Source organism: Helianthus annuus, chromosome 15, assembly GCF_002127325.2.
Source record: "Helianthus annuus cultivar XRQ/B chromosome 15, HanXRQr2.0-SUNRISE, whole genome shotgun sequence".
In the NCBI taxonomy this organism is placed as follows: domain Eukaryota; kingdom Viridiplantae; phylum Streptophyta; class Magnoliopsida; order Asterales; family Asteraceae; genus Helianthus; species Helianthus annuus.
The window spans coordinates 170,530,243-170,552,587 of record NC_035447.2 but is presented as its reverse complement, the minus strand read 5'-3'; the positions used below and the strand labels follow the sequence as shown (position 1 = coordinate 170,552,587).

General features: G+C 37.3%; 1 protein-coding gene across 2 annotated transcripts; it reads right to left on the bottom strand.

Annotated features, from left to right (window-relative positions):
* Positions 1-455: 455 nt before the first annotated feature.
* LOC110912772 (N-terminal kinase-like protein) lies at positions 456-20,577 on the bottom strand. Of its 2 annotated transcripts, none has more exons than XM_022157576.2 (21): positions 20,332-20,577; positions 18,791-18,889; positions 18,445-18,596; positions 18,228-18,300; positions 17,244-17,363; positions 16,846-16,954; positions 16,376-16,455; positions 16,142-16,223; positions 13,617-13,756; positions 13,417-13,527; positions 12,472-12,588; positions 11,938-12,027; positions 6,393-6,446; positions 6,204-6,278; positions 6,015-6,090; positions 5,787-5,886; positions 4,969-5,038; positions 3,862-3,935; positions 2,616-2,725; positions 1,933-2,196; positions 456-974 (listed from the first exon to the last, which is right to left on the bottom strand). In XM_022157576.2, exons 1-21 carry the CDS (start codon positions 20,455-20,457, stop codon positions 709-711), a joined length of 2,388 nt encoding a protein of 795 aa, XP_022013268.1. In that variant the 5' UTR covers positions 20,458-20,577; the 3' UTR covers positions 456-708. The 2 variants fall into 2 exon arrangements, with proteins under 2 accessions (XP_022013268.1, XP_035839549.1); XM_035983656.1 differs by having other exon boundaries at positions 1,933-2,187.
* Positions 20,578-22,345: the final 1,768 nt, after the last annotated feature.

Genomic DNA, 22,345 nt, shown 5'->3' with positions numbered 1-22,345 from the left:
TGCTGAAGAATAATAGACATTGAATCTTTTAGACCTTCGTAATTTGAAGCTTGAAGGGTTTAAAGAGTTACCAATAAGAAACATGAGCCGAGTTTAGACCACATCCTTTTCCCCTACTAATAACTCAACCTACTACGAAAGGAATCATTATTTATACCATTCCTAAAATAGTTGTCACCTTCTTTACATCGTGACCCCTTACTTTTTCCTTAACGGGTAACCAAAAGTAAGATCTTCATGTTTTAAAGCCTTTCAAAGAGCGTTTTTCTCGTATTCAGCATCATGAACAAAATATTCAGATGACCGGTTATTGCACCAACCATTTCCAACACTCCATAGCAAAGTGAACACGCCTTAAACTTCCAAATTTGATTTCAAACTTGAATTAAGTTTCTCTACCCGTTGAAAGAAATAGAAATATTGATTATATATTTGTGAGTAAAAGTGATTGTAAAAAACCCAGAAAGTTTCGGGCCTAGTAAAATGAAATCTAAAACAAACCGAAATTAAAAAGAATCCCTCAAGCTCAAAATAGGTTTGAAGAAACCCATATTGCTGGGTTTTCTCATACCCTTAATTCACTTTTATACCCACGAAACAAACAAACACACCCATTTAAATGGTAATGGTAATAACACTAATATACATACATACCTCGTATAAATCTCTTCCCTTTTTTGCATATTTTCCCAATCCTCTATAAAAATATTAGACTCCCGACGAAGATGTTCGGTTTATCCTTTGAGCACCCAGTTTTGGTGCAGCGGCAGGTTTAGATCCTCGGCTCCGTCCAGCAGCTAATGGCTTGGCCCGAGTGGTTGGTGGTGGTGCTGCAATGGCGGCCCAGGGGTCATCATCATCAATTGCGGTGGCACTTGGTTTTACTTTTGGAGGAGGGGCAGCAATTGAACCCCACAAGTCTTCATCTTCGTTTTTGATCGAATGTGTTGTCGCTTTCGGTCTCATATTTGAAACTGTAGGAAGTTTATGTAATCATGTTGATTCGAGTTATGTTTATGTCACCAGTAGAAATGTAGAATAATAGATTTCTAAAACAGCAAAAGGGTCAAAGGGGTTGACCGAGTAAAGTCAACCAACATGTGTTTTGTTACTTTTGTATGCATAAAACCTCGTAAATCATTTTATTCAGAAAATAAGATTACTAATGAATAACTAAATTTTAAAATTATATTATATTTTTATTCATAAAAGAGATTTACTTTTATAGAAAAGTGTTTCGAGTCAACCCAACGCTTTTGAACCTGTACAAAAAGTAACTCGTTGTGACTCATTACCCAACCAAACCATTTTTTTTCAAATGTGCTTGGAATCTAAATGAAGAATTTTACATGGATTATGAACATGCTGGAAATCTTGATACCTTTGGATAATATTAAACTTTTTTTTTTAACAATCATTTATTAAACTTTGACTTTTAATATAAACGTGTTGATATTTTCAACTTTAAAATTATGTGGAAGAAAACCAATAATTACATTACGAAAAAAAATCCATGTTAAAAATCCACAAGAATAAATTATAACTATAAGTTATTAAACACAAGGCTAACATTCTTCAAATGGCAACTAATAAATACCAGAGGTGGCAATATCAACAAGTTACTTGTATTTTGGATTATTTTTATCTACGGGTCAAAAGGTTGGATTTAAAAAGAAAAACAGCTAAAAATTAAACGGATCAAATGGATTAGAAGTAGTCTGTAAAGTGTTTTTAATGCATAAAACCTCCTAAATCTTGGTATTAGAAATAGATTATTATTGGAAGAGTATAATTTTTGTTATTGATTTTGACATGTAATTGTACAAGATTTTTTTGAAATTTTTGGACAGTTTCAGGTCCCTCTAATAGAAACTGAGCCAGATATATTCCAAAAGTTGTAACAAAAAATACAATAGGATATTAGTATATTACCTTGTGGTTTCGTCTGTGCAACGGGTCGCTTTTGAGCAGCTTGGATACTTGCAAGAGCAGGGGACGGGTTTGATTCTTCTTCAAGAGGCAAAAAATCGTCCCAGCCATCTTTATCATTCGCATGATCTTCAGCAATAATACCGTTATCAAGCTCACTCCATCCATCGGTAGCTGTGGAGGTAGGCGACTCAGGTGCAGGTTGATCCGCCATGTCAGCAGTTGAAGACGCACGCACCAGTCCTGTACTTTGGACATCTGCCACCGCTATCATAACACCCCCAAAAAAAGTTTCAAATATCAAGTTATTAATTGACATTTTACCACCTGTATAAAAAAAAGAGTTAATTGCTCGGATGGTCCCTGTGGTTTCACGTTTTTTCACGTTTAGTCCCCACATTTTGAAAATAGCATGTATGCTCCCTATGGTTTATCATTTTGTTACTCGGATAGTCCCCCAACATTTACTCTGGGGACTATCCGAGTAACAAAATGACAAACCATAGGGAGCATACCTGCTATTTTCAAACTAACTGACATCTACTCAGGGACTATCCAAGTAACAAAATGACAAACCATAGGGAGCATACCTGCTATTTTCAAAAGGTGGGGACTAAACGTGAAAAAAGTTGAAACCACAGGGACCATCCGAGCAATTAACTCTAAAAAAAATGATGCATGATTACCTGAGCTGGCATTGGGGACAGCAGAAATATTAGGTGCACTGGAACTTGCAGACAAATGTGGAGTATGATCGGTAGGTTTTCCTTTGATAGATAATGAGCTCATTGCCCATCTGTGATTTCATGTCAGGGATGCAATTAAAAATCTAGTTATCTTTCTACTAAGGGAGAGAATTGTAATGATATAACTAACTAAGTGCACTACATGAACCATATAAAAGTTATTCAGCAACTAAATTAGAAAGACGCTTCATTTATATAAAAGAAAATATGTGAAGTTATAAGAAACCCAAGACATGTAGAAGAGATAAGGGTTAGGTTCCGGTACAAATGAGTCTTAACATACAAATTGGTCTTAACATACAAACCGAAGGAGGGAATTTTTTTATTTTTATTTATTTTTTTTTTTGAATTTTTTCCCCATCTACTAAAGCACGATGTTTAGTTGCAAAATGTAAAAAAAATAAAAATTGTGTATTTACACTAGGAGATTAATTATAATTACCCTAGAGTACATAGTTATTAAAGCGAGCGCCCAGGCACGCCTAGGCGCAAATAAGGCCCCGGGCCCAACAAATAGCCCTGAGTGCGCCTCGCGCCTTTAATCTTCAGGTTAGTTCATAATCTTCTGCATAGTTATTAAAGTGAGCGCCCAGGCGCGCCTAGGCGCAAATAAAGCCCCGGGCCCAACAAGTCGCCCTGAGCGCGCCTCGCGCCTTTAATAACTATGCTAGAGTAATTACACATAATTACTCTACTAGAGTAAATACACAATTTTTATTTTTTTTTTTTACATTTTGCAACAAAACATCATGCTTAAGTAGATGGGAAAAAAATTCCCTCCCTTCACTTTGTATGTTAAGACCCATTTGCATTTGATCTTTACACTGTAAATAAAACAATAAGATACGGTTCACAAAGAGATCAAGTTTAATGAACGAGTCAAAAGGACGTTGATCAAACAGGTAACCAAATTGAAGCTACTTAGTACTTAACCGACAGTCGAGCACGAATTTTAATTAGGGGTGGAAAAAATACAAGTTTTTGAAAAGTTGTATGCATTATTGACCCGCTAAATCTATGTGACTCGTTACCTTTTTAACTATTTTTTTATTTGACCAAATCAACAACGTTTGAGATCAACCATAAACCAAATTTTAACTGTAAAAAGAATGCATCCAGTTGTAAGAAATAACCAACCGTATAAGATTTTTTGACACAGCATACATAATAAATCAAATAAGCATACCCTAGTATACTTCCATTGTCAGGAAGTGATGAGATTCCTGAGCTTGATAGTTCAGTGCTATCTCCAGCATTTGTCTACAAAAAAACATATAAAAGCGACTCATTGTTAAATGTATTACAATGTTGTGTTCATCCAAGAGCTTTACCAACATTTCAGGCCCAACCTTGAGAAGATACACTCTATATATATATATATATATATTACTAAATCGTTCAATAAAATATATATAATGTAAGTATTGGGAGAAAACCCTTTTAATTGAGAAAACCTAGGAAACTCTAACCTCCCGACATTTTTTTTTGAAAAAAATTACACACGTAACGTACATGTTTTTAAGGGTTTTGAGCAAAAAAATAAAATAAAAAAAAGCGCCGACCAGATTTTTTTTAAAAAATAAACAAGTTTTGCGCAACGCGGCTGTAACATATGTTACACATGAATGTATGTGTAACATATGTTACACAAAAACTTGTTTTTTTTTAAATTTGGTCGGCATTTTTTTGCTCAAAACCCTTAAAAACATGTATATTACATGTGTAATTTTTTTCAAAAAAAATCTCGGGAGCTTAGAGTTTCCTGGGTTTTCTCACCACAAGTGGGTTTTCTATTTATCTTGACTTTCAAATGCCTTAAGGAAAAGGAATGAATCAATTGAGAAACAAATTCCATTAAAGCATCAACATCAGAATCATCATCATACTCAGTATATCCCACCAATAGCAAAGCTAAGGTAGGGTCTGAGGAGGGTGAGATGTAGACAGCCTTACCTCTACCGCGTAGGAATAGAGAGGCTGCTTCCAATGAGACCCCCGGCTCGATAGTAGTTTTGCATCAAGCCTTGGACATAAGGCACATAACACTCAGCAATTGAGACAAATGCTGATTAGTGCATGTAGCCCTTGTCTTTTGGCTATAAATGCCACCACATGGTGCATGATTAACCATCCCCTTTTTAACGTTATTTTCACGAAAGTAGTAAAATAACGTTAAAATAAGTGCACTTTCACTTTTGCCCCCGAGCGCCCACACATATATACATTATATGAGCATACCGCAAGCGGGGCGTTCATTAAAGCATCAACAAAGTAGCAAAAAACACACACACACCTTTTCGTGAAACTGCTTCACTATCTGCAAGAACTGTTCAACTGCTTGAAAGGCCTTTGATCGAACATCACTGCAGGCAGCACGTTTAGTCATAGATCAGATTTGCAAGTCAGAACATATGAAAAGGAGCCTGTATGTAGTTATGGCTTGACTATATTATATATATAGGAAACGATCATACATGCTGGTAAACTATAGACATTTATAAACCTTTAAATTATTTATTTATTTTTATATGTATACAAAGAGCATGAGCGGGAATAGTACCTGCCCCACCCATGCTCTGACACGCGGCTTTTTTTATATATGATGTATTTTGCTTTTAAACCTTTAACTATGCGAATATACATGTTTAGCCCCCCTGTTTTTATAAAGCTTTCTTTTTATTGGTTAACTTTGTTTATATGCGTGTTTAGTCCCTCTACTTTTATTCATTTTAGTGTTCCATCTTTTAGCTTTTTCCCCTTACTACCGTGACAAACCAACCTGGGGGATTAGTGATCGTTTGCTATTGGTGGACAACCGCTACTACTCCTGGACTTTAATAAACGTATTCTACAAGTCCTTAACTTTATTAAAAAAATCCTTTGACGAGCGTATTTTTATCTACGTCTCGATGTAATTTTTATTGAGATCATGTTAAGAGTAGTATGTACAAGTAACCGAAACACAAGCATACATCCTATCCAACTAAGAAATATTTGGCTTAGCGCCCCACAACGCGGGGCATAAAACTAGTTAAATTCAAAACCAACCATTTATATACAGAAACAATCATAAGTACTGTCATGTTGCTAAAGCAAGGATAAGATAATAACCTGTCAGGATCTATAAGAAGTACAACAACATTGGGCAAAATACGAGCAGCGATCTCCTGAGCATCATAATAAGAACTAGTTGCACATAGGGCCATTATACCTGCCAACACCAAAAATATGTTAACTTATCAAACTTCAGGTAGGAAAGATAAATCGATTAAGAGTTAACCACGATAACATTAATAAATGTTAACTAAAAACTTAGACGATGAAAATTTAAAACTGTACCTGCTCCTCTGGCAGGAGAAAATGTATCCCGCAATGCACGAACAGTGAACGCGTTAATTAAAACTCTCTTCCTTGTCTGCAATGTACCAATGACAATGAATGCCTCAGTTTCATTTATTTCACATTTCTTTATATTTCAAGAAGAGAATGATAATGATGGGCAAGAAAGAAAGCAAAAACTTTACTAACCCCTTCATTGAGGTGACTAGCCAAATTCCCAAGTAGTATGGTAGTATTTGTTCTAATTGCTGGTTCTTCATCCACCTATGTCGACAATAAAAATAAGTCACTAGAAAAGCATAAATACTGAAAGCATTAAGGAAAAATATCATCACCACATGAATGATGGTAACAGTATGACTACGAATATAGCAGTACCTGGAGCTTTGAAAGATATTTCAAGAATGATCCGGATAGAGTGCGCTGAGACAACTGCATATTAAAAATACGCAGAATAAATACAAATGATATGCAATAATATTAAAAATACGCAGAATAAATACAAACTGGAGTTCACTGATAAAAGGATATGCGGATGAACACTCCAAGCTACAATAGCGAAATGAATTGCATTTCATTCCAATAGATAAGTGAAAGTGTCGGAAAACACATCAACACTGCAACGAATGCCTTTATCCAAATCTTCATTTAAGATTGTTTTGCTTTTGTTATATACATTTTTCCTAACTTAATTTGTGGACTATAAAGCCGAAAACAAAAAATAACCCCACATGGAAAACATTCATATCTGATTTATGGATCAGGTAAGCCAAACCACTAATATTTTGTAAATGCTTTTTCTATATTGAAAAAAGCAGAAAAGATATAGAAAGAGTAATTCTGTAGAATTTGGAGCAAAAGGAAATCAGCTATGTGTTCTTATATGACTACAATGGATAAATCAGTTACATATTTATCAAAAGCATACATTAGTGACATAAAGTAAGAGTTATATAACCGTCCATTATGTTTTAACCAATATCAGAGCAGCAGAAAACTGGTCATATATGTTATATGACCAAGAAAAACTTGGTAAAGAATGATTTGTATTATTGTGTGATCTAATATTGTACAATAGCAGGTATATATAGAGAATACAAAACCCTAATTAGGGCCGGCTAATGTTAATTAGGGCCGGGCCACTATACTAAACATATTGACTAATATCCCCCCTCAAGCTAAGGCCGGGGAACGACCCTTAGCTTGGACTTCAAGAAGAGAAATCGTTCAGATGAGAGCGGTTTTGTGAAGACGTCAGCAATCTGATCGTTTGTTGAAATAAACTGAACTGATAGGGCCCCCTGAGCAACCTTTTCTCTTACAAAGTGAAAGTCAACCTCTATGTGCTTTGTCCGCGCATGAAAGACCGGATTAGACGATAAGTAAGTAGCCCCTAGGTTGTCACACCATAAGTTTGGGGCTGAGCAAATAGGAACACGGAGTTCACGGAGAAGTGTTTCAAGCCAAGTTACTTCCGCTACCGTATCAGCGAGTGCCTTATATTCTGATTCTGTAGATGAACGAGAGACTGTCTTTTGTTTTCGTGCAGATCATGAGACGAGGTTCGATCCAAGATAGATAGCATACCCTCCCGTGGATCGACGGTCAACAGGGCATCCAGCCCAGTCTGCATCAGAGAAGGCACTCAAGGCATTGAAAGCCGTGTCTGTATATGCATGAAGCACACAAGAGGAGGATTTTGAGAGTAACAACCCATGATCGGCGGTTCCATGGAGGTAGCGTAGAATACGCTTGACAGCAGACCAGTGATTCACGGTTGGCGACTGCATGAACTGGCAAACCTTATTGACAGCAAAGGTGATATCTGGTCTAGAGAGAGTGACATACTGAAGGGCACCCATCATTTGGCGATATTTTACTGGATCGTCAAATGGGTCACTGTCACCAAGAGATAATGGGGCACTAGTAGTGCATGGTGATGGAACCGGTTTGGCCCGAGAGAGGTTGGCACGAGCAAGTAAGTCGTTGATGTACTTCTTTTGTGAGAGAACGATGTCTAAGCCGTGTCGGGCGACCTCAATACCAAGGAAGTAAGACAAAGATCCCATGTCCTGTATGGCAAAGGTGTGACTGAGACTGTTAACAACCTGATCAATAGCCTTGTTGTTGTTACCTGTCAAGACGATGTCGTCGACATAAATAAAGAGGGGTCAGTTTTAGACCCCTGAAAACCGAGAGAAAAAAGGGCCGCTGACAGGCGCTGAAACCAGGCTCTCGGTGCCTGCTTCAATCCGTATAGGGATTTGTGGAGCAAGCAGACATGATTCGGTCTATGAGGATCAACAAATCCTTGTGGCTGTTGTAGATAAACTGTTTCTTTTAAGTCGCCATGCAAAAAGGCATTTTGAACATCCAGCTGGCGTAGAGACCATTGTTTTGAAACAGCAATGGAGAGAACTACTCGAATAGTGGTGGCTTTAACCACTGGACTAAAGGTCTCTGTGTAATCAATACCTTGTTGTTGGCGAAACCCTTTAGCAACAAGACGCGCTTTATAACGCTGAATGGCCCCATGTTGATCCCGTTTAATTTTATAGACCCATTTGCAATCGACCACATTTGTGTTTGGTGCCCGTGGAACTAATGTCCAAGTTTCGTTTCGTAAGAGTGCCGAGTATTCATCGGCCATAGCCTTACGCCAGTGAGGGTCCGCGTTGGCAGTGGTAAAGGAGGTTGGTTCAGACTCAGCGAAAGGTGTGGAGGTGTGAAAAGATGCGGGTTTGAAGGATTTGGTTTGTTTAGGATTTTGGCGAAGGTTAGGTGGGCGCTGACGAGGAGGTGGTGTTTGGGAGGGATTTGCGGTTTGAGTGGGAGGTGTGGTGGGAGTGGGAGCAACAGTTTTGGTGAATCGGTCAAAAGCGGAGGAGGGTGGGGCGTCGGTGGTTCGGCGAGAATAGGTTTGAGTTGGAATTTCGGTGTGAGGTGTTTGCGAGTTTGTGTGGGTTGGTAATGAGGTAGGTGAGGAAGCAGGTTGCTGAGTATGAGGAGGTTGTGGAATAAGTGGTTCAGGTATAGGAGATGAGGGTGTGGAGGGTATAGGCTCGGATGTGGGATTGGGCACTGGTGGGTTAGATGTATCAGCAGTGGGTGGTGTAGGATAAGATGAGACGTAAGGGTTAGATGTATGTGCAGTGGGTGGTGTAGGAGAAGAGGGTGTAGTTTTGGTGACAGAGAATGGAAAAAGGGACTCGTTAAATCGAACGTGACGGGCAATGTAGATACGTTCGGAAACCGGATCAAAACACCGATATCCATGATGAGAGGTGCAATACCCGAGGAAGATACACGAAGTGGATCGAAGATCCATTTTGTGTGGATTATAAGGACGAAGATAAGGGTAGCATTGGCATCCAAAAATTCTGAGGAAGGAGAAATCGGGTTTATGATGAAAAAGATGCTCGAACGGGGAAGTAGTGGAGTTGGTACGAGATGGCATGCGATTGATTAAGTAGACTGCGGTTTCAAAGGCGTAATGCCAAAAGCGTTGTGGAACATGGGCTTGGGCCATTAATGTAAGGCCGGTTTCCACAACATGACGGTGACGACGCTCAACCACACCGTTTTGTTCACTGGTGTGAGGACAAGAGAGTCGATGTATAATGCCAAGAGAGGCAAAGAAGGGCGAGAGACTTCAGAATTCTCCTCCCCAATCGGTTTGGACTGATTTGATTTTGGTCGAAAATTGTCGTTCGGCCATGGTAACAAAATGTTTGAATACGTCAAAGACATCTGATTTACGTTTTAAAGGAAACAACCACATGAATTTTGAAAAATGATCCACACACAAAAGAAAATAAGTATGTCCATCAAAGGAGGTGACCGGTGCGGGCCCCCACACATCACAAAAGAGTAAATCCAAAACATGACTACTTTTATAATCAGAAGATGGTAAATGAAGTTTCGATGATTTGCCAATAGAACAAGAATTACAATGAAAATCAAAGTCTTTGCTAGAAATAGGTAAACAATATTTAGAAAGCATAGTCTGAAAAAGCTGGGAGTGTGGATGTCCCAGTTGTTGATGCCATGTGGTTGTTGAAGCTCGAGTGGTTGAAAAAGCAACTTTTGGAATTGGTTGATTGATTGGAAGGTTGATTTTGTAAAGGCCACCATCACTTGGACCCGTGAGGAGGGTAATGCGTGTAGACGTGTCCTTCACAGCAAAAAAAAGTAGAATGAAATTCAAAGAAAACGTTATTATCATGACAGAATTTTTGAACAGACAGAAGGTGTTTCTTAATTTCTGGAACATGAAGAACATCTTTAAGGGAAAAGGTTTTGTTAGGTGAGTGGATTTTTGAGGAACCAATGTGTAGTATAGGAAGAGCTTTACCATTACCAACGTGTAGATTGTCCTCACCGTAGTAAGGCTCGGCGGAGTCAAAGCCCGACATGTCTGGAGCAACGTGACTGTTTGAGCCGGTGTCTGGCAGCTAGGAAGTGGATGCTTGAGAGCGATGATCAGCATAATTGGCGGACGGCTGACGTGTCCGAATGGTAGACGGGTCCCGATTTGGGCATTGAGAAGGCAGGTGACCGATTCCGCACCTGTTACAAGAGCCATAAACCATGTTCTGATTAGAAGCCCAACTGAACTGACTTGGGTTTCGACTGCCTCCCTGGTTGCGGTTGTAGTTGTTGTTGTTGTAGTTGTTGCGACCTCCACGGCCACGATAACCGCCTCTACCTCGAGTGTTGTTATTCGGACCAGTCCTGTTTGTGTAAAAGGCTTGAGAAGCCGAGGGTTGAGGTGCGCCAGAAGTAGGTTGTAACTGGAAACCAAGACGAGCAACAAGTTGCTGGAGAGCCTGAACCGTATCATTAGGGACCAAGGGAGAACCGGCTGCTGTAGCAGCCGTGTATGCCTGGGCGAGGGCATCTCCGGGACTGGTTTCTTGATCATAAAATCATAATCAGCAAGAAGAGCAGGGAGTTCAGAAAAGACAGCTTCGAAATCTCTGGTGAGAAGACCTTGTTTAACAGGATTGTATTCTTCACGAAGACCACCAACAACTAACATCACAATCTCTTTTTCCGTCATTGGTGCACCGATGTTAGCGAGGGCATTCGCATATTCTTGAGCCCTCGCAAGATAGGCAGGAGCAGTTTCGTCTCCTTTCATTTGTATCTTCAACAATTGTGTTTTGAGGGTAAATTCCCTTGAAGTAGTGTGAGGGGCATAAGCACGTTGAAGAGAAAGCCATAAATCACGTGATGTAGTACCTTGAACGTGTTGGAATGATGCCTCAGAGATGGTGGACATAATCAGCATACGAACGTGTGCATCATTGGCTTGCCAAACCGTGTAGTTCGGATTGGGCTTAATGGCAGCAGGAGGAGCGTCACCTTCTTTACCAGAAGAAGGCTGTTGAGTAGTAACTGTTGATGGAGGACAAGGGATGCTCCCATCAGCATATCCGATCAGGCCGTTTGTCATAAGAAAGGGTTCAACCATAGCCTTCCAGTAGCCATAATTTGTAGGGGATAAGGTAAACCCAAACTTGTGGGAGTTATGGGCTGTTTTGTCGGTTGTGGAGAAAGGGGTCAGATCTGCCATAACTGAAAGTCTGTTTAGGGTTTGCTGTCGGCAGAGAAGCAGATCTGTGGATCTGTGAGGAAGGTGATCGGCAGGAACAAAAAAAGAAGAAAGAAAAAAAAAGGAGAGGCTCTGATACCAAGTTAAACTTGGTAAAGAATGATTTGTATTATTGTGTGATCTAATATTGTACAATAGCAGGTATACATAGAGAATACAAAACCCTAATTAGGGCCGGCTAATGTTAATTAGGACCGGGCCACTATACTAAACATATTGACTAATAGTCATCAACAAACATGTAACAGCGTCAGACAGAAACGAGAAAAAAAGAAAGATAACAGAGAGAGTGAAAGATGAGCATACCTTTGGAGCAAGAACAAGCATGGATTTTAGAGTCAATTCACGCAGAAAGGCAGATGTGTCTGAAAATCCAGTGGCGATATGAGGGTAGACCTGATCACACACAGCATCACACAATTTTTTTTATCAAGGTTTAAGACAGATCAGCTTGTTTGCAAGTGAAAATGCTAGTTAAAAGTGACACTTCGCCTCATTTACTTATTAATTGAGTTGATTCTGGTTACTTTCATCGGTAACGTATGGCACGAGATAAATCTAAAAAAGCTAGCAAAAAAGAAATGGTTTGACAGGGTCAAAAAGTGTCCAAATGGTAATTTTAATGAAAAGACCTAAATAATTTTATTGAAAAGATTATTAAAATAGCATAATAATGTGATCATAATTCACAAAACTATACATAAAAACAAAAGTTAGGTAAGTGTTTTGGGTCAACCCAACCGAGACTAGCGCATACCAAAATTACCCGTTTTGACTCATTACCCAACCTGCCAGACCGTTGCATTTTGCCATCTCTAGTAACTAGTATTTAAGTCTTACTTGTTCATCAACAACTTGAGCAGTAAATGCGTCCCCGTATTGATCAATATGCTGCAAGAGACCAACTCTAATAGCTCGGTCATTGGAGGCAAAAAGTTTCACTAACGTTGGCAAGACCTACATTCAGAAACAAAAGTAAGTAAACTAATGACAGAATACCCACAATCTATGCAGTTAATGCGGAAAGATATCGGATATCGGTCAAGGACCGATATTTGAGATATCGGTTATTGCGGTGGGATATCGGTAATTTATAATATAGTGCATATATATATATACACACACACGTATATATACATATAGAACCTATATAAATTTATATATATAATGTTAAGTTTATACTTTTTATGCATAGATTTGTAAGTTTAAGGACCAAATGTAAACTAGTGAAGATAGAGGGGTTAAATGTTTATATACACAAACTAATAATATGCTTTTTATGTAAAATATTACAAGTTTAAAGGACTAAATATAAACTAGTGAAAGATAGAGGGGTTAAATGTTGAAATACTTAAACTTAATTAACCCTAAAAATCTAACACACGCATCATCAGCCGCTACTTTCTTCTTCTTCTTCTTGCTGTCTCGCTATTCTCACTGGTTTACAGCAGAAATTCCAGCAGAGGCGTCGGAATTGGCCGCCGGAGGTCGCTATACGGTCGATATGTTGTCGATAGGTGCCAATAGGTATGTTTCTTATTCTGTTTTCAACTTATTTGTCCAATTTTAACTTCTTAGTTGGGCCTATCGATATTCTCAGCGAGACGACCGATATCAGAATTACAAGTTATCGGCGATATATCGGTATATATCGCCGATATTATCGCCACCGATATTTCAAACCGATATGCTAGCCAAGGTCCGATAACCGAGATATCAGTGATATATCACTGATATATAGCCGAGATTGACTGCATAGCCCACAATGTAAAACATATACAACACCTTCATGTTGAACTCTTCTGGAGAAAGCCACGCGCCAATTTTTAACAACGGAGTCAAAGCAGGTGCAGCAGCTGAACCAAATTCTAACGCAGAAGCGAGCAAAGGAAGTAACTGCAAATCCAGAATAAAACATACATTTGAAATTAAGATAATATAAAACCTACCTGGCACATTATAGTATTATACTAAAATAATAATACCTTCTTTAGTACAATTTCACGAGGCAACTGCTCTGCTAGAGTTGGAAGCTTCCGGAAAAAGGTATCCTTCTCAACACTGTCCTTCAAATTAAGTATTTCCATAAAATGAATTGTATCCACCAACTTGTTCTGGAAAAATTCTGCCATAAAAAGTTCAAAACTTTTTATTATATAAGACAAAAACAATCGCATAATCTTGGAAAAAGGGCATTTCAAGATACTCAAGACAAAAACCATTAGAAACTTCAGGCTTCATTTCTGATAAGCAAACTGAAATATGAAACATAACTGCAGGCACATAAGCAAGGTGAAACTCTCCTAAATGTAGCGAATACTGGACTAGATGCACTTCATAGTATTAGAATAGACTAGAGGGTATCAATGTGTATCTGTAACCTATTATTCAAAAGTTACTGTACAAACAAACAACATTGGTCAATACTCCAGAGCCAAATCACCAGTAACTCTTGTAAAACCCTAGCTGACAGTGACTGACACCGCTGCTGACACTCACTGTATACACAATTCTGGTGATTTGATCAAGGGAGGAAGAGGGGTGATGATCAAATCAGCCTAATTGGGCTCTTTAATATGGCACTCTTTCTTGGTCATATGCGGTTAATAAGGTTTGCTAACTTATTCATACTCTACCCCTGTGTTTAAAAAAGCGCGCTTAAAGCGAGCTTTAAGCGTGAAGCGCTGAAGCGCTGGAAACATCGCTTTTTTTGGTCTGAAGCGTTACATTACGTGAAGCGCTGTGAAGCGAGCTTTAAGCGCGAAACGATGATGGTTTGAAGCGACGCTTCAGCCCAATCAGGTCACATTTGGGCCATTTTTTAAGCCCAACCGTCTTTAAATAGGGTTAAATGAGGCCTGTTTCTTTACCCTAAGTGTGTTTCGACTTTAATTTATGTTTTAACTATGTTTTTTATGTGTTAAGTGTGTTTTTTAATCATGTTTTTGTGTTTGTTATTGATTAACAAGTAGAATAGGTCATATTGATGTGTACAATATATTTTTTTTTATTTTGAGCGCTTCGTATACGTGAAGCTCTCGCTTCGCGCTTGAAGCTTCGCTTAAAGCTTTTGGAACCAAACGCTTCGGAGCGCTTCGCGCTTTTTTAAACCAAGCTCTACCCATTAACCATACAATTAAAACAAGCTTTACTATCTTAACGGTACACTTGGTTTAAAAAAGCGCGAAGCGCTCCGAAGCGTTTTGGTTCCAAAAGCTTTAAGCGAAGCTTCAAGCGCGAAGCGAGAGCTTCACGTATACGAAGCGCTCCATATTATATATAATTATATATAATGTTAATTTTATATATATGTATAAAAAATAGCTATCCATATTATATATAGAGTTTAAGGACCAAATGTAAACTACTGAAGATAGAGGGGGTTAAATGTTTAAATAGACAAACTATCTTTACACTTTTTAAGTAAAAAGTTAGAATTTCAGGGACTGAATGTAAACTAATGAAAGATAGAGGGGTTAAATGTTTAAAAACCTTAACTTATAAAAACCCTAAAAGCCTAAAAGACAGATACGCAGCCGCTCTCAGCATCTCTCTTCTTCTTCTTCCCCCTTCTTCCTGGTTTCCGGCTGAAAGCAACTCCGTCGCCGGAATTTGTCGCCGGATTTCACATAGGAAGTCGCTATATCGTCGATATAAGGTCGATATGTACCTTGTAAAGACTGTTGGGCTTAAAAAATGGCCCAAATGGTGATCTGATTGGCTGGAGCGTCGCTTCACAACTTCATCGCTTCGCCGCTTAAAGCTCGCTTCACGTAATGTAACGCTTCAGACCCAAAAAGCGTTTTTCCAGCGCTTCAGCGCTTCACGCTCGCTTTAAGCGCGCTTTTTTAAACACAGACGGTACAATTGAATAAAGCTTAAGGTTTTAAGGTTCAATCCACTGACATGTAGCTCAACTTCTACTACTTCACCTCTCCAAGTCTTTTATGATGTTATACTATTTTAAGTTGATAATCGTGGTGTCTCTTTTAATAATTTAAGTTACATGTCGGGGCGTATCAATGAGTAACATTAATCTTCATATGTACCTTGTACTTGTAACCTATTATTCACACAATACGATACAAACAACACTGGTTGATTAGCAAATTTCAAGAACAAGTTGAACTAAATCACAAAAGCCAAAATGTGTTTATTACTGAACCTGGGTATTTATTATTGACAGCTGCAGTCGACTCCCCTTTTAAAAAGAAAGGGCTACTAACTACTACTGAATACAACATTATGAGCTAAAGAGTGTTAAATATATTATAATTTTATGACCTAAAGAGTGTTAAATATATTATATAATATTATACTTTTATGGTTTAGTTGTGTTTAGCCCACATGCACAAGATATAAGTATCTCTAGTTTCTTTCATTCTAATTACACGACTAAATCATATTAATTGCAAGTCTCTTTTGTAGAGTTAAAGTGCTAAACTACCATTATTAGTATTCAAAGAAATTGTACATAAATTCAAAAATCAAGGCATGTATAGGCACAAACCACAGTTCTCCACAAGCTTTGACGGATTCAACCTACGAGAAGGCGTAGAACCCAATAGGCGCTGATAATCTGGAAGTAGGGACTACAACAATGAAGAAACAAACAAAAATAGATACTTTAAAAACAGCCAACGTAACAAAACACCCAGAATTAATTATACAAACTGAAGAATTATAGCTTTTGAGGGGCATCAAGAAGTTACGAGCCCACTAACATAATGAATGACATGCTGACCTTTGGTAAAGATGCTGTATTGCGAAGCTCCTCGGTCTTGCTTAACTTTAAACCCGAAAATAATTCATAAATGAAACAACCTGGCAACAACCAGTATTAGATTAGTTTTGAAAATATAGATGTACATACGAGACATACATAGCTGCATATAGATCTGTCTGTTTATAATCAGCAATTCAGCATTGGCATGCATGCTCCCACTTTTATTAATCATTATGTCAAACTATGCCAAACAGACTAACGAATAGGATGAAAAAATTCTACTACAAAGTAACTTCGATATGTGCATTTATTTTTATCAACAACTACAATTAGGCAGGTCTGCGACAGAAATGCACACAAGTACATTGCCCAATTGGAACAAGAACTGTCCCTATGGACAGTGAGAAATGATAAGATCATTCATTTTGGAGTAATACAGATTAAAAAAAAAAAAAAAAAAAAAAAAAAAAAAAAAAACTGAGGCATACCTAAACCCCAAGAATCAATAGCCCATGGAGGAGATTTTCTGATGGTAGTCCAGTCTGATTTTTCCAACTCAATTGGTTTGTATTGTGAGGCAATAAGCCAATCGTATTGCTGGAGACAAAATATTTTTATCAAAGTCAAATACATGTAGCTCTAGTTTTCTAAGGTTTTGAGAAGCATGCACAACTTGAATGTAATGAGATAATATAATTAGCTTAAAGTAGGGTTCAGATGTGTTTTATTATGTTATAATGTTCAGGGTAATGAGCCCATATATTATATTGAATATCTGATTTCTCTTGCTTTGGTAATAGTAATACAAATGTAGATGACCCTAAACTTTGAACCCTTTTCCGCGTGATATAGCATCATTTATTGGAAGTGGAGAATAAATATGTACCAGCATTGGTCCTGTAGATGCATTGTTCCCATCAAACTCAGAAAGAACATCAAAAGCATGCAACTTCCAGTCCAAGGTATTGGTAACAACCACACTTGCCAAGCAAACATTACCATGTACCTGTAACGAATTGCCGTTCAAAAAAAAACTGTAACGAACAAGAATGTTCTCAAGCATTATAATTACAGCTTACATAGACATATGTTGTTCTACAGTATAAGCATTACAATGGATCAAATACTTATGAACAAGTCAATTCCGGCTATGTTCTATCTCTATTGTGATAAGAATGAACTTAAACGGGTGGCACAGCGGTAACCAAATGAGTCCCGTTACCAGAGGTCTCAGGTTTAAATCCAGTCATTAGGACTGGAACCGACGCAACACGCGCACACACACGACCTCAATAACCTAGTTTATTATTGGAACTACATATATAACTTCTCTAACCATATTGGACTTAGTCGTAAAAGGATGAAAATTTTGGACCAAAAAAGTGTTTCATGTCAACGCAACCTCTATTGCCTCATGCCCATAAATTACCAGATGGACTTTACCCAACCACACCGATCTGGTCGTTTTTCCACCTCTAGGACTTCTAGTTCCAATGCTTACATTGAACAATATAAACCAAAATTCCCAAAGACTCTTGGGGATCTTCCAACCCGGTACCTCTGGGAAGAGGTGGGTGTCGGTGGCCAACTGGGCTACCCCAGTTGGTGGACTATATATACATATCTAATGCTAAATTTGTAACTCTAATGTTTGTAGGGAAGGATCTTAATTATTACAAACGAATATTGTGCCTAGTGAATAGTGATACAATACAATAATTCACAACTACAAAAAGGCAACAGATACAGATCCTGAACGTAACCAAAAAAGTGAATATTAATTCATCACTTCAATGTTCAATGGCTACAAACAAGTAAGTCATGTCACACAATGAGATATATAATTTACAGTTCAGATGATAGTACTCACAAGTTTGCAATCGTTATTGAGGAAGCTCACAGCTTTTGCTATCCGGTGCAGGCCCCAGGCATAATATTCGTCTCTGATGTCAGAAAACAGTAAGAGTTGACAGATGAATTGCAGAATTACATAACATGAAACAATAGCATATACCAAAAATGAGTGAAGCAAATATAACATATGGAAGGAGAAAACAAGAAGATCAGTTAGATATGAGCCTATGTACCTTTGTGTACCTTGCAATCCTAATTCCTTGATTTTTTCCGCGAGTGGCATAACAGGTTCAGTGACAATATATATAGTGAGCTTTGTAGAGGAGCCATCAATTACTTCAGCCTCAGTACTATGAAGAAACGATAAAATGTTTGGATGTCTGACCTGAAATCAACAGTTTATAGACTTATTTCACTTGCAACAAATACAGTATTACAATTTACAAGAAGATCACCACATGTAAAAATAAATGTACATTACATGTATACAAATGAAAAGGATCATATATCAACAATTTTCATATTCAGATGAATAATCATGAAAAATCCCATTAATTTAGCTCGAGATGAGTAACTCACTGTTCGAAGCCGTTTGACACCATTGCGGGCGGCAGCTATACGTCCATCACCAGCATTACTTCCCGTGAGCGAAAATATTGATACAGGAGATCCATCCACCTGGAAAAAAACAAGATGACAGTTCCAATTACTCATGAACTTCTTTCTCAAGCTACCAACATTATGCCATAAATTCTCACACTAATGAGAACAACTAATTGTTGTAGGTAACACAACTTAAGTCATCTGCCAAAATAACAAAACAAAACACTCAAGCAAGATGATTCGCTAACCCTAACTAGCTTCAGTCCCTTAATCCTACTATATAAACATTTTGCTTAAACTACCCGAAATCAATACGGTGAAACAATGTCAAATTCGTTCAAACATTTCATCACACAGTTCAACAGATTAAACGGATGAAAATTTCATATACATACGCTTACAGGTGCATATGTTCCGTTCAGACATGTGTAACAGCACCTTGATCCTACTATATTAACTTCTTTCTCAATCCAACTAGAGAGAACACCACTTAAATCATCTACCAAATTAACGAAACAAAACACTGAATCACGATGATTCTCTAACACTAATGAGCTTCAGTCCTTCAATCCTACTAGATGAACATCTTGTAAACTATCCAAAATCAATCTAAGCTACTTGTAAACAACAGTATGCCATAAATTCTCACACTAACATGAACAAACTGATATACAATCCAACAAGAGAGAACACAACCTACATCATCTGCCAAATTATCATAACAAAACACTGAATCACGATGATTCTCTAACCCTAACGAGCTTCAGTCCTTCAATCTTACTAGATTTAACATTTTGTAAACTATTCAAAATCAATCAAGCTACTTGTAAAAAACAGTATGCCATAAATTCTCACACTAATATGAACAAACTGCTATACAATCCAACAACAGAGAACACAACCTACATCATCTGCCAAATTAACAATAACAAAACACTAAATCAACTTGATTCTCTAACGCTAACGAGCTTCAGTCCTTCAATCCTACTAAATGAACATCTTGTAAACTATCCAAAATCAAATCTAAGCTACTTGTAAACAACAGTATGCCATAAATTCTCACACTAGTATGAACAAACTGCTATACAATCCAACTAGAGAGAACCCAACTTATATCATCTGCCAAATTAACAAAAACAAAACACTGAATCATAACAGTTCGCTAACCCTAACGAACCTCAGTCCTTCAATCCTACTAGGTTAACATTTTGCTTAACGCCTTAACTATCCAAAATCAATCAAGCTACTTGTAAACAACAGTATGCCATAAATTCTCACACTAAAATGAAGAAATTACTATACAATCCAACTAGAGAGAACACAACCTATACAATCAAGACGATTCGCTAACCCTAACGAGCTTCATTCCTTCAATCCTACTAGATAAACACATCTCAAATCAAATCCACTAAACAATGTCAAACTCGTTGTTCCAACATTCAATCACACAATTCAACAGATTAAACGGATAAAACTGCATATAGATAGAGTTACAGGTGTATATGTATGGATGATACCTTAGAGGTGCCGCGAGAGTGAGTCCAGGAGCCCCAAGCGGAAGAATAAGGTTCGCCGATGTTGTACGGCAGATCTTTAACGCCGGCAGTAGATCCGGCAACGACATCTTTCAGGAATTTGAACATTCTCACTCCTGATTTCTCTCTAGAATATAGCGATTGATGGATCGATCTGAGAAGTGTGATTGTTGGAGAAGAGATCCGGTGGACCGGATTTGGAGTGTGATAAAGTATTTTAGTTGGTCATGTGTGATTTTTGTTGTGATAAAAGATCTACTCAATAGGGAAGAGGTTCAAATGAAAACCACTAGTTATTGTGAAAACTAGAAAATTAATTAAAATCGAGGGGGGAAGACTTTTAATGAAGGAGAGGTAAAATTAGAACAAAAAATATATAACTTTTCAAACATTTCCCATTTCTCCATACGTTATCATTTTAAAACAAAAATGGCACCATAAGATCACAAATTTTCTTATCTTTCATTCAAGTATATTCGAGCATATTTTTTATGACATAAAAAAAGATTTATGGTGTCGTCTTGTTTTCAATACTATTATTATAGTAGTGCACATGTGCAATATAACATGTATTACAATGTGCATTACATGCTTAAAATTAGCTTTTTTATTCTAGTTTAGCTTTTAGGGTTAGTTTTTTTGGAGGTTTAGGATTAGGATTAGGTTTTTGGGTGTGGGGGGAGGGGGGTTTAGGTTTTTGGGGGGTGGGGGGTGGGGGGGTTAGGTTTTTTTCGGGTTTATGTTTAGGGTTTAGTTTTAGGTTTTCGGGAGGGTGGGGGTGGGGGGTTTAGGTTTTTTTTTTTTTTTTTTTTTTTGGGGGGGGGGGGTTAGGTTTTTGGGGGGTGTCGGTGGGGGGTGGGTTAAGTGGTTTAGGCTTTCCGTATTAGTGCACATGTGCAGTACAACCAAAAAAAAATTTTTTTTTTTTTGAAATTTTTTTCCATATATAAAAAGTATCGATTTTTCTAAAAAAATTGTAAAAAAAAAAATTTTGTATGTTTTTTAGGTTTTTTTAGGCTTTTTTAGTTAGTTTTCGAGTTTTCACAATAAAAGTGGTTTTCATTTGAACCATCCCCCTACTCAATATTACTCCTTTATATATCATTTTAGATGAAAAGCAAATATTTTTCACATGACCACGAGCCTATGTGTAAAACTGAGAAAAAAATAACTAAGTCAATCTCTGACTCGCACGTTACGACAAACCTATCAAACGGGAAAAATAGACGCGTTGCGGCGGACATGTCAAGCAGGAAAAAAATAGATGAAAAAACGTTGAACCCACACGCACGTTGCGGCGTGTTAACTCGGAACTTAGAACGACGCGTTAAACGGAGAACTTATGAAAGATGAAAAGTATAAAAGAGACTAAAGTTGAAAGTAAAAAAAGTGTTGAGATTAAATTACGTAAAATGAAAAGCTTTGGGTTGAAAGTAAAAAAAAATTAAAGGGGTTAAATTGCAAAAGATGAAAACTTTTGAATTAGAAGTGAAAAATCAAATTAATCAAAGGGGTTAAAATACCAAAAATTGAAACTTTAGACTTAAATTGTCAAAGACTGAAACTTTAGAGTTAAAAAAGAAATCTATTTCAGATTATGAAAACAAAAAGATAAATAGATTTAGTTAAATTGATGTTTAATATTATTATTATTAAAAAGTGTTGAGATTAAATTACGTAAGATGAAAAGCTTTGGGTTGAAAGTAAAAAAAATTAAAGGGGTTAAATTGCAAAAGATGAAAACTTTTGAATTAGAAGTGAAAAATCAAATTAATCAAAGGGGTTAAAATACCAAAAATTGAAACTTTAGACTTAAATTGTCAAAGATTGAAACTTTAGAGTTAAAAAAGAAATCTATTTCAGATTATGAAAACAAAAAGATAAATAGATTTAGTTAAATTGATGTTTAATATTATTATTATTATTGTTTAATAAAAGAGATAAATAAAAAATAAGAGTGAGAAATTACCAGAGAATGACATGTGTCAAAAAAGAA